Source organism: Sinocyclocheilus anshuiensis, unplaced genomic scaffold, assembly GCF_001515605.1.
Source record: "Sinocyclocheilus anshuiensis isolate Anshui unplaced genomic scaffold, SAMN03320099.WGS_v1.1 scaffold1008, whole genome shotgun sequence".
In the NCBI taxonomy this organism is placed as follows: domain Eukaryota; kingdom Metazoa; phylum Chordata; class Actinopteri; order Cypriniformes; family Cyprinidae; genus Sinocyclocheilus; species Sinocyclocheilus anshuiensis.
The window spans coordinates 143,409-156,250 of record NW_015548267.1 but is presented as its reverse complement, the minus strand read 5'-3'; the positions used below and the strand labels follow the sequence as shown (position 1 = coordinate 156,250).

Sequence of the window (12,842 nt, the reverse complement as noted above, 5' to 3'; positions counted from 1 at the left end):
AGGGGGGGGGGGCTGGGCTGAATTTGTTTACCATTGTGGACAACACGCATAACTATCACAAATGAGCTATCATAAATGCAGAAAAAAAGAGTCTTAGAAATGCCCATGTTTACAGTAAACAGACACACAATGAATTACCAGTAGCTTCACTTTAATGTCCTGTTCCACTCTGAAATGCATCAATGCGGAAGTAAATTTGCTTCTTGGGAGTCATTTCAGGTTGACTTCAACTTTATATCTTGTATATTTTAGTTTATTTTCCAGTGTACCCTACTGGCTTCTCTTTAATAGACTCATTATCAGTTGTGGAGCCTCTATTCTCTGCAGCACATTAAAGAAGAGACATGTGGTAGTCAGATGTGCTGCTTGCTTACGGAAACTGATACAATGGGAAGTTGCTACTTAAAATAACCATTTTAGTGACATTTTCCTTTAATTTTTCTTAAATGAAAATGAGTCTTAAATGTCTTTAGTGTCTAGCTGAATTGTGGGCAAAGTCAATCATGCACAGACATGTTTGTGTGTGGCGGGCACATCTGCATTTCTTAGGTTGTGACCGTGTGAACCACTACCCTCTTTGCATTTTGGTGTCCCACATCTGGCCTTCATTTCTCTAATCTTCAGTTCCTGGACCTATTAGTGCCTTTTCTTTAATGTACATCATAAATCCACATGCTCTTGAGCTTTGGGAGGTTTGGTTTCCTCACAAATCACTGAAATGAGCTTCTTGCTTCAAAGCGTTCTTAATTGTCTGATCACCGTTGTGTAAAAGCCAATATGAAAGGTCAAGGACACTGTTTTACATGTAAAACGGTCAAGATCACCTTTGTATCCTATGTTCTGCTTTATTTTTACCTGACTTGTCTTGAATTTAAAAACTAACATGTTGGGCACGTAGGATCTGACTGACTGTACGGTATTTTGACTGCAATGCTTTCTTTGAGACGTGTGTATGTTTACTTAGCTATACATAGAAAATGTTATTCCTAAAGTATAGCGTGTAACTATGAAAGTCAGGTGTTTAAAAGCTTAAAATGTCTTTATGTCAATATGGATGTTTATATGTTGCTGTGGTTACAGCAAAAGGGAAGCATTTGATGTCTTTTTTACTAGAAAAACAGTTTGTTACTTGTCTCTTGAGCATCTTTAAATTAATTCTTAGTTCCTGCTTTATTTTCTGTTCTTTTCTGCTTCTCACTTTGATGCAGCAGTGCATCTCTCCTTAAAAAATCTGTCTCTCCTAAGCTTTGTGAACAGGTGTGGCTCTCACACAGATTAATACAGGATGATCGTTGATTCTGAGAGGAATGCTTTTGTTTGAAGCACGCAAACTCTTGTATACATGTGACACAGATCATACAGAGTCATGCTGGCTTGGGGCTTCCATGTACATCATTCTGTGTGAGTTTGTGTGTAATGTTTTGTGTGTTGTTGCAGCATGTGCGTGTGTGTGTCTTCATCCTGCAGCACGCTGATCCTCTGAAAGGATTAAACAGGGTTTATTAAGGCCAGTGAGACAGTAGGACACACACACACATACAGTGACCTGTGTCTACAGACAGTAAAGTAAAGCCATGTGGCCACAAAGCCATTTATACTAGTTGTTTTTATTCCTTTATATCTGAATGTGGGTCATATCTTGATGTTTGACTTTTTTCTGTTGATTTCAGATACAAGTAACTACTTATCATAAAAAATACAAGTTTATCTAATGTCTTATTGTATAACTTATGTAGGTTTTTTAACAAGTGAATCAGCTTGCCCTACAAGGGTAGCTCTGTTTCCTTCATGTCTATTTCTCTCCTCCTGACTCCTGTTTCTCCCCTCCCCCTCTCCGTCTGCACCTCCCTGCAGTCTTTGTCTGATGTATTTATGTGTTCTGCACAGCCGGTATGTGAGTGTGCAAAAAAAAAACATGCGTGCGTCCTTACCACAAGCCCTTAAATTCTGCCCTTAATCACACTGATTATATTTCTAGCTTTGTTTGGTAAGTTATATGAGAGCTTATGTTTGTGCATAAATGAGAGATGATGGTCATGTCCGATGTTGTTTTTGTGGAGGATAAATATGCTTTGTTCTGTGTTTATAAATACCCTCTGTTTTCTCCTCTCCTGGTGTTTTCCCCCCTTCCTCTTCTGGCCCGTTTTCCATCCCTTAGTGGGATGGTGTTGCCACAGCAACAGGCTGACTCATGGTCAGGCCTGTACCATTATTCTTGAGTCCACAGGGGGGCAGTGAAAGGTTCAGAGCTGGATGTGTTGTAGTGAGGTGCTGCTCATGGCCTTTGACACCCGTTATAGGATGGAGGCATGCAGTGGCCAGAGATTCTGGTTTAATGTGTTGGGGGAAGGGACAAGTGTGTGTCTGTTTGTGTTTTTATAGAGAGCGTGATTGTATCAGTGAGAGTTGGAATTCTGTTCTTATTAATTTGTGCATTTTCTTCATGGTTCTTTGAATAATTCTTCTACAATAACATTTTATTTCCACCCCCATGCACACTTTTGAATAGAATGCATACATAAAACAGTAAAAAAAGTTTGTAAATAATGCTTTTGCAAATTAGATACTGTATATATATATATATATATATATATATATATGTGGACCAATTATATGGATTGTTATTTTTTCATCAAATAATTAGCACATAATATAAATATTTTGAGGGATTATACATTGTTCACATCTTCATGTCTCTAATAAAATAATGTTTTACAAAATAGATCACTAGAGATAACCTCTGTACACTCTGAGCATTTTTTGCCATTGCAATTTCTTTCTGCAATGTCATCTGCAGTTATGAAGGATGAGATTTGTGTGTGTAAGAGAGAGCGATATGAAGAAGGTTTGAATTATTAATATCTGAAGCTGCTGCTCATCAGAGGAGTTTCTCTGCTTTTTCTGTTTTCTCTGTTTTTTCTTTTTCTTTCATTTATATCTATGTCTGACAAACAAATAATAATGTGTTTCTGTTCTTGCTGAGGTATCTTGAGACCTGATAAAGGTCTCAGACTGAAGGGTTTGGTAAGTATGAGGGTCCTGCACACATCTGCTGTTGCATCACTCTAATCAATTCTGTTTTTTTTTCTTCTTTTTCATGTTCATGTTGCTGCTGATGCTGTGATATCATCTTCTCCTGCTAATCCATACTCGTGTCTGCAAATCAAGGTAAGAAAAGCATTGAAGAACACACAAACACACACATTTCTCACACCCAAACTATGTAGTTTTATGTTTTTATGTCAAAAATAAAAAAAAGTCTTATCATACACACATTTTATTATTCCACTTCTAAAGGTAAAAACATAGATCTGTTTTCTATAGCAACTCAGATATTTTGCAATGTATTTTGAATTCTTCAATATATGCTACAAGTCAACAGTTTGGATACACTTGAATTGATGAATCAGTGAATTTGTTTCTTATAATCTTACTTTTTTTTCTAAAGTATTTTACTTAAAAGCTTTTGATTAGACAAATATAAACTGTCTGTGTATGTCTTTACAAAACATTTTTGTTTGTTTGTTTGAGTGGATACTTAAGGGAATGTATTATTCAAAGGTTTAGAAAATACCAATAATAAGGAATGTGTGTCCAAACTGGTTATAAACATTATATTCACAGTAATTATATAGGTTACATCACCTGGTCTGTTTCTTTGCACCCCCAAACCCTATAAACCTTATAGTATGTCACATTTTGTTTAATATTTTATCATTATTTTAACATATTCATTTGTACCATTTTTCTGAGTTTCTGGTGTTTTTGAATACTGTACTGTTGTATTTTTATAAGGACCAGCCTACATCTGAAATTGATTTAACTTTCAAAAATGTATGGAATCTTTAAGATTTTCAGCTGTTGTATGTGATAGAGCTGTCTGAAATACTTTACTGTTGTTTGGATCGAGGTTAATTTCATTGCATGAGGAGGTTGCTGACTGGTTTACTGGGAGCTGATTGGATTACAGATGGTGTGTGTGTGTGTGTGTGTGTGTGTGTGTGTGTGTTGGGGCGGTTGCTTGCAGCAGCAGGCGTTCGGCTGAGTGTCGCTGTCCGCGCTCTAGTGCTGAAACGGGCTCTTACGTCACCCTCCTTCTCAGTGTCTCTAATAGCAACATTTGAGATCCGCTGTCTCTCAACCCCTCCAGTTTGCTTTTTTAAAACAATTTTATGTTTGTTTGTTTGTTTGTTTTTTACTATCGTTTTAATAACTTAAAATAAGTTTGTACTTTTTTTGTTTCCTTTATAAATAAATCTGTGTATGCGGTTGTACTGTTTTCCGCTCGCCCCTCCCCTCCTGCTATTGAACGCGTGCGCGCACAGCTGCAGTTAATGAAACTCACCACAGGACGGCAGTAAAGATAACACAAACACATGTGCAGCTGTCAGTAACATAGTTATAATTTAACATACATTCTTAAGAAGTCTAAAAACCTATCATCTGTGCGCAAATAAAGATTTATTCACACCAGGAGGCATATAATGCAAATCACCCATTATATTTATAGAAACTACAGAATAGCAAAATAATAATATCACTGACAAATACTAGGAATGTTATCATGCAGTGTATTTATACACCCAACTTTTAAACAGTTTTTGTATCTTTAAAGAATCACATTTTAAATCACACAATAGCAACAAAAAATTTAAATTTGTTACCGTTTGTGATCTGTATAATTCTTAAATAGACTTATACAGTGCAAAAAATGATAAACTACTATGCAGTTTCTGTATCTTTAATGCTTATAAATATGTTGTCATTATAAAAAATTTTAATAGAATTATAAATATAATAAATATAATTTTATATAATAATAATAACACACAATAGCAAAATTGTTTTGTTTTGTTTTCTGTAAGACAATAATGTTATCATTCATTTAAATATACAGAAACTGTATGGTGCATTGCATGTTTATTACATCATTATTATTATTATTATTATTATTATCCCATTTAAGTTGTTGTTGCTATTATTGACTAAATATAATAACAAAATATTTAATACAACCACCTCTTTTTTTATGTGGTGTATCTTTAATGGCAAAATAATATTTGATTGGATTAAACTCAGTCTCAGTAGCAGAACTGCACAGACCAAGACATTCATCCAGCCTCTCCTCACCGTGGAGCAGAGAGAGAGAAAGATATGCATTGTTCTGCATAACTCCTTTAGGCAGGCAACAGCAGTGACAAAATATATATATATATATATACTGGGGAAAGATATCTGAATATTTGTTGGGTAGTTGTTTTGCCTTTGTGTCGTTTGAAATACAGACAGATTTGTAACAGATTGGATTCACTGGATTCACTCTCGTTAAGCCAAGCAGCACCACAGACCTGAGGGACATGATCAGTATAGATGTGTTTTGGGATGTATCAGCCGGTGATAAATAGTATGGGTACCCATATCACTATGCTTAATGTATCTCATCAACTGTAATTATATAATTTTTGACAGATAAGTAACATTCATTCATAGTGAGGTCTTAAAGCCTGAGAACATTTTAAAAAATTGTGTGAATTGTTTTCTTTTATGCCTAGAAATATTTTATTCCTAATAAACTGTCGTGCAATAAAAGCACTATTTAGAACTTTTTGGGTACAATTCGAATGTTATGCGAAAACAAAGAGGGAAAACTGCGCCGTCTAGCGGCGTATCATTGTAATCCTCTTTTGACATGTAGAATATTGTTTTGTCTAATGTTGAATATAGAATATTGTATGTATTCAGTCGCCCTCGTATCATTTCTCGTCAGTGTTTTATAATGATAAAATATATAATTGCAATTTTTTTACCTTGAAATGCAACATTGCCAGAGTTGTCAATAGAAGTTTTCAATGGTTTTGTGGCCTGTGGCCGTGTTCGCAAATTGGCAGCGTTCCTTTGAGTCTCTGATCTTCTGTATCTCGGCTCTAAAATATTTTAAACCACATGAGATCACTGGCATGTGTGCTGGAAACAGGTCGACCTGAGCTGTGAAAGTTTCTCCAAGCGCTAGGAGAAGTGTGTGGGTGTCTCTCTCGCTCTCTCTGTGTGTGTGCAATAGGACGGACCTCTCTGTGACTCAGTCTCCGCCCTGTTGCGCAGCGGAGGCGCTGCTAATTCAGGGAGTTTTGGAGAAGAGCTGGATGGAGGACTGTTTTTTTCCTCTCTTGTGATTTCCCGAAAGGTTTACAGCCGTCATGAATTATGTTAAACTTCTTCCTTCACTCCGCGCGAATCGGACTGCGTTACGCGCGACATCGTAGCGCCACTTTAATTGGAATATGGATTCTATAAGACGAAAAAGTTGATACTTTTCCCCTCCCCGGATCGCACATAATGGAGAGGAGACGCTCGTGGCCCGTGCTCTGCCTCGCGCTCTCCCTCATGCACCTCTCAATCGCGTCCGGTGAGCTCCGTTATTCGGTACTGGAGGAACAGAAACCGGGGTCTGTCGTTGGGAATATAGCGAGGGATTTGGGTCTCAGCGCAATGAGGATTACTGAAAGAAATTTACAGGTGGTGTCGGGATCTAACGCGCAATATTTCGAGGTAAATCCTAACGGTGTCTTGGTTATTAGAGAGACTATAGATAGAGAGAGCATTTGCGCTTTAAGTTTGACTTGCTCTTTGCACCTTCAAATTCTTCTTCAGAACCCTTTAGAAATTCACAGAATTCTTGTTCAAATTGATGATGTAAACGACAACGCGCCGCAGTTTCCAAACGTAAATTCATCACTAGAGATTTCCGAGGCGGCCGCACCGGGAACGCGGTTCCGTCTGGAGAGCGCACGCGATCCCGATGTGGGCATTAACTCCCTACGCACGTACAGCATTTCCAGCAGCGACTATTTTGTTTTAAACGTGGAGACTAAAAGCGACGGCAGTAAGTTTCCAGAGCTAGTCCTGGAAAAGGCTCTGGACCGGGAGTCGCAGGCCGCGTTTCGCCTTTCGCTCACGGCCGTGGACGGAGGACAGCCGGAGAAATCCGGGACCACCCTCCTACTTATTAAGATTCTGGACGTGAATGACAACGCGCCGGTGTTTGATGAGCCGGTGAAAAGGGTTAGTCTTTTGGAAAACTCTCCTCCAAGAACGCTTGTGACTAAACTGAATGCCACTGATGTGGACTCTGGGATAAACGGGAAAATATCTTACTTATTCAGTAAATACACACCAGAGAGAACACTTAAAATGTTCAGTGTTGATTCTCAATCAGGGGAAATCCGTGTTGTGGGGAATGTGGATTATGAGGAAGCCAATGTGTATGACATCACAGTTCAAGCCAGGGACGGAGGCTCTCCCGCCATGGAGGGCTCATGCAACATTAAAGTGGAAATAATCGATGTGAACGATAACACTCCGGAGGTGACATTAACCTCACTAACCAGCCCCATCCGGGAGGATGCTGAAACCGGCACTGTTATTGCGTTAATCAGTGCAAAAGACTTAGATTCTGGGGATAATGGAAAAGTCACACTTAGAGTATCCCAGGTACTTCCGTTTAAACTAAAGTCAGCTTTTGGAGAACACTACACACTTGTGACCGACGGACGTCTAGACAGAGAAGTCATTGATGAGTACACTGTTGTTGTCACTGTGACTGACTCTGGCTCGCCTCCGCTATCGTCTCAGAAGACTTTTGCGGTCCGTTTATCAGATGTTAATGATAATGCTCCAGTGTTCTCGCAGAACTCCTACTCAGTGGATGTAGCTGAAAATAATGCTCCTGGTACTCCGATAGTAGCAATTTCAGCGTCAGATCCAGACGTCGGAGACAACGCCCGATTGTCATACTCCATCCTACCAACCACCATCCACGGCAGCCCCATTTCCTCATACGTCTACATCAACCCAGAGAACGGGAACATCTTCACCATACGCTCTTTGGATTACGAGCAAATAAATGCGTTCAAGATCGAAGTGCAGGTGCGTGATGCTGGAGCTCCACCGCAGACGTCTAATGTCACCGTGCATGTTTTTGTGGTCGACCAGAATGACAACCCACCCATCATCCTTTACCCAACCCACTCTGAAGACGCAGGGCTCCAGCTGACCGTCCTGCACGGTGCCCCCGGCGGCCATCGCGTCAACAAGATTGTCGCCGTTGACCCCGACAGCGGCCACAATGCTTGGCTCTTCTACAGTATCGCTCCAGGGGACGATTCATCGCTGTTTCACATCGAACCGCACACGGGCGAACTGCGTACCGCACAAAAACTCATGGACGACGAACAGGGTGGTAAAACCCACCCAGCTTATAACTTTATAGTGGTTGTGCGAGACAACGGCCAGCCAGCTTTGTCCACTAGCGTTTCGGTTACCGTTACCGTAGAAGAAAAAAGCGCGGATAAATCTACAGACTTCCGTATAACGCCACACAAGGGGACAGGAATGACAGACATCACTCTGTACCTCATCATCTCATTGGGCTGTGTGTCGTTGGTGTCGCTCTTGACCATGGCGGTGCTCTTGGTACGGTGCATCAGGCACAAGGATGATTCGACATGTTGCTACTCCAGAACGGGCTTCCGTTCCAGGCATGCCTATCAGCAGAGAGCCCATAAGGACCTTCACCTTCAGCTAAACACTGATGGACCCATTAGATATATGGAGGTGGTCGGAGGGCCTCAGGAACCTCACACAAGGACCTACAGACCCTGCTACTCAACACTCTCCAGCAGGAGTGATTTTGTGTTTGTCAAGACTCCCATGTTGAGTCATAACAACACATTAAACATGACTTTGACTAGGAAGCACTTAATGAACTCAGCCAATGAGGTGAGAGCATACTCATCCCCACAGCCAATCAGATTCTTCACTGTTGAGTCACTAATGGATTCTTTCTTTCACTGCAACTCAAAAGTTTGGATAAGAGAATCATTTTTTTATGTTGTTGAAAGTCGTTTTTTTTTTTAGCTTGCCAAGGCTGCATTTATTTGATCAAAACTACATAAAATAATTGGTGCTCAAATATTAATAATCATTATTATCAGTGTTGTTGTTTTTTTTTGCTACTGCTAAATGTTTTTGTGGAAATTTATTTCTTTCTTTTTTCAGGATTCTTTGATGAAAAGAAACCTCAAAAGAAAAGTATTTATTTGCAATATGAATGTTTTATAACATTATAAATGTCTTTATTGTCATTTAAAAGTATATATATATATATATAATCTTAACTACTCAAAACAGTTCTTTTAAATTGTAATAATATTTCACAAATACTGTTTTTACTGCATTTTTTATCAAATAAATACAGCCTTGGTGAGCAGAAGAAATATCTCTCAAAAACATTTAAAAAATGTAGTTAATCCAAACTTTTGAGCAGTAGTGTAGGTGGAAAAAATATATCAGGTAATGTTTCAACCTCAGAGCTGGTTATTATTCATGTTGAAGCCTATTTTGTGTTTTCTCTGAGTTTCTTTGTTTTATGAGCATAGTTTTGTTTTATATGAAGCAGCTGGGTAATTTGTTAAATATGCTTCAAGTGTACGTCATAGTGCCGTTTTTATGATTTAGTAATTGGCTTCCAAAAGCTGCAACAGACTGGCAGGGTGTGAGTCCTGTGACTAAACAGGAAAAAGGAGAAAGAACAGAGGAAGAAGATGTGGGATCACAAAGGAAAAGGGTGCAGATATATTAAGACAAATGAAAAGCATTTAGCAGAGTCTGGATGGTGTCAGACAAGAAGGGAGGAGAAAATTAAGACACACTAAGGAAAGATTTTAGATTTGGAAACATGGCTGTCAGAGAGAAAAATCATTTAGATTAGTGGTTCTCAACTGTTTTTGCTTCAGGACCCAGATTTGACATTGAACATCAAGTGGAGACACTAAAATTGTTTATTGTAAAAAGTAAACAAATGTCTTTGTACTGGAAAACAAGACAAAAATACAGAGTAAGGAAACATTTTTGCAGTGCACTGGTTTAGATGGAAGATATGAACAGAAATATGGAGCAGACATTGTGAGTGCACAGAACAGAAACTCTAAAGTGAGGTTGAAAGAGGCATGGATAACAGATGGACAGGAAAAGGAACCAACAGACAAAAATTAGGATTTAGGTGGGGGAAGGAAAAGATGGGAATATGACGGATGGAGAGAGAGATAAATAAGAAGTAGGTAGTGGAAGAAAGAGGTGGCAGAATAGCAGGATTCCAGAGGTCATGCACTGACCCCTGACTTCCTGTTGTGCTGAACTCATATTATTGACTCCACACGTCTGAGTCATGTGACATACTCTGTGTGTCACATCTGGGATATCCCATAGTAAATCTCCATTGTAACTGTGAGACAATTCTCATTTGCATGAACTCTTGTGTAGGATTTGTCAGTTTCTTATTGCAAGTTCCTCCTGTGTTTCTGTGGCATGCAAAGCAGTTATTTCTAGAGTTTTGGTCAAGTGTTATATGAGTTTGCTGTTTGTCGAAACTGAATTCCTCTGTAATCTCCTGTGTTTATGTCTGTAGGGGATGAGCCTGAGAAATGGAGATTTTCCTCTTTCTTTCTCCCATTCTCTCCGTTAAGGACCTAATGTCCCATCTCTAAGTCTCTTGAGAGTCGTTCTGTCTCTCGGGTCGCTGGGCTGCCATCTGGCTCTGCTATCATGACACGTGCTCTCTCTCTCTCTGTGTGTGTGTGTGTGTGTGTGAGAGAAGGTGGGCATGTGAGTTTCAATAGATGGAGGAATCACTAATGGACCTGAGGACAGAGAGAAAGGGCTGTGTGTGTGTGTGTGTGTGTGTGTGTGTGTGTGTGTGTGTGGTCCTCTTGGTCCATAGCAGATTCTGGACCTATAAGAATGATTGTGATAATCTTGCATTAGTTACTCTTAATGGTTTCTTACCTTTTCTTTTTCACTGTCAAAAACATCTTTTGACTTTCACTTCCCTTTTACCATCTTTCTTTCCAACGTTTTAAGAGTGAATCTCACATAATCTGTCAAAAAATGTCTAGATCATATTATGCTTTAAAAAGCTTTTAGAATTTCAGAAATTAGAATTTCTTGCCTTTTCATGACAATTGCGCACAGTCTATCTAATTTTCATTACTGTAACGCTTAATGCATGCAGTAAAAGTTTTATTTAAAATATTGAATAAGAATCTAATGAGAATAATGACTCAACTTAATTTCAAGTTGCATTAATTTGAATTTGTAAAAATGTCAAATGTTCCTAAATAGTCATAATTCTTTATCTTTACCTTTTTTTTAATCTAATTTTAGAAATTTTCATTACAATTAAAGCACAACTTCCAGTTCTCATTATTATAATGTAAAAAAAAAAAATAAAAATAAAATAATAATAATAATAATAACAACACATATATATATATACACTGTAAAAAAAAATTCTACTGTAGCATTTTTACAGTCTTTTACCGTTAAATTCACGGTCATTTTTTACAGTGTATATATATATATATATTTAAAATATTGATTAGGAATTTAATGAGAATAATCACTATTACAATATCCAAAACAAATGACAGTAAAAAAAATTTTTAGGAAATAAGTTAATAATTAACTGTAAAAATTTCTTTTTTTAGCATCCGCCGACGCTCCCCTCTGGGCTCCCGTAGTTCCGAATTGGCTCAGCCCTCCCCCCACGCGTTTGCCATAGAGAAACACAAACAACATGGCAGCAAGCAGGGAAGAACTCGTTCCCAAGAAAGGCACAGTAGTGTCATCCGTAATTTAGAATTGGTTCGGTTTTGCGGTGTCAGACGCAGAACAAACAACACCCAAAGTGTGTTTGAATGAAGTCTGTTGCTAGCAAAGGTAACAGTACGACCAATTTACTGCTGCACCTCAAACAGAGGCATGCTGCCGAGTGAGCCGACAAAAGACAATAGAACCCAGTGATGTTGTCTACACTGGATGCGGCGTGGAGCGATGCGACACGATCCCCATCAGTAAACTGATGCCTCATTCTATTTATGACGAACTGTATTGACACTATGTTCAGATGATTTGCAACTGTAGTGTAGTGTCAACAAGTGTAGACAGACTTTTAGCGCAGCGGGGCGTGGCACGACAACTGTCGCGTCCGGTGTAGACACGGTCAGACAGTGTCTGCTCATTACAAATAATTTATATATTTTTTTAAAATACCCAAAACAGCAGCATTACAAGACGTAAATATAGACTACAAAATATATTTACACTTGCTCTGTCCTACGTCCATGACACTGACTCACTGCGGAGTTGCCAGTTTTAATCTTAACAGCTCTTAACGCCGAATGTGCACTTGGATGGTTAGATACATGATGGGCTAGTATAAAAAATAAAATAACTTAAGGTCTTTCCAGCATTAAGGTAATCCTGCATTTTTTTTTTTAATCATCTTGTCTCAGTTACAAATTTGACTGGTAAATGATAAAGAATGATAGCCCCTTTTGTATTGCATTGCATTGCATATCAGGGATGACAGATTGATAAAAAGACATGCTATTTATGACTGGATGTAACTTTTGATACTTCGCGGTAAAAGTGGCTCTCTGATTGACTTTGCCCTATCAGTGCGGCTCCCATGTAAAAAATAGTGAAGACCACTGACCTACAGTCTTACAAACTGTATCCGGTATGATAAGAATGTTATGTTACATTTTATGTTATGTTACGTTATGTTACATTTTCACTGTTTACAATGGCAGGGCCTGCCATCTTGTGTTTTTGGCTTGTTGTTTCTGATTGCACTTTAACCCCAAGGGGGGAATCCAGATCAAATCCCAGAAGGGAAAATCAAAACAAAATAAAGTTAAAGCTTGTTTTGAACAATTTCTTTGTCATCTGCAGATTGATTTTAAGTAGGGGGGGGGGGGGGGATTTAAATCGTAAATCGGATTTTT

At 38.6% G+C, this 12,842-nt stretch overlaps 1 protein-coding gene across 4 annotated transcripts in view; it reads left to right on the top strand.

The window, feature by feature from the left end:
- LOC107655666 (protocadherin gamma-A12-like) overlaps positions 1–12,842 on the top strand; it is a 28,070-nt gene that overhangs the window by 3,565 nt on the left and 11,663 nt on the right. Inside the window, exon 1 of one of the 4 annotated variants that reach the window (XM_016443229.1) lies at positions 6,088–8,775. The exons of 2 other annotated variants lie outside the window; for them this stretch is intronic. In XM_016443229.1, the coding sequence (XP_016298715.1) occupies positions 6,334–8,775 (2,442 nt within the window). In that variant the 5' untranslated portion in view covers positions 6,088–6,333. Of the gene's footprint in view, positions 1–6,087; positions 8,776–12,842 lie in introns of those variants that run through there. One more of the 4 variants, XM_016443231.1, reaches the window with a different exon arrangement.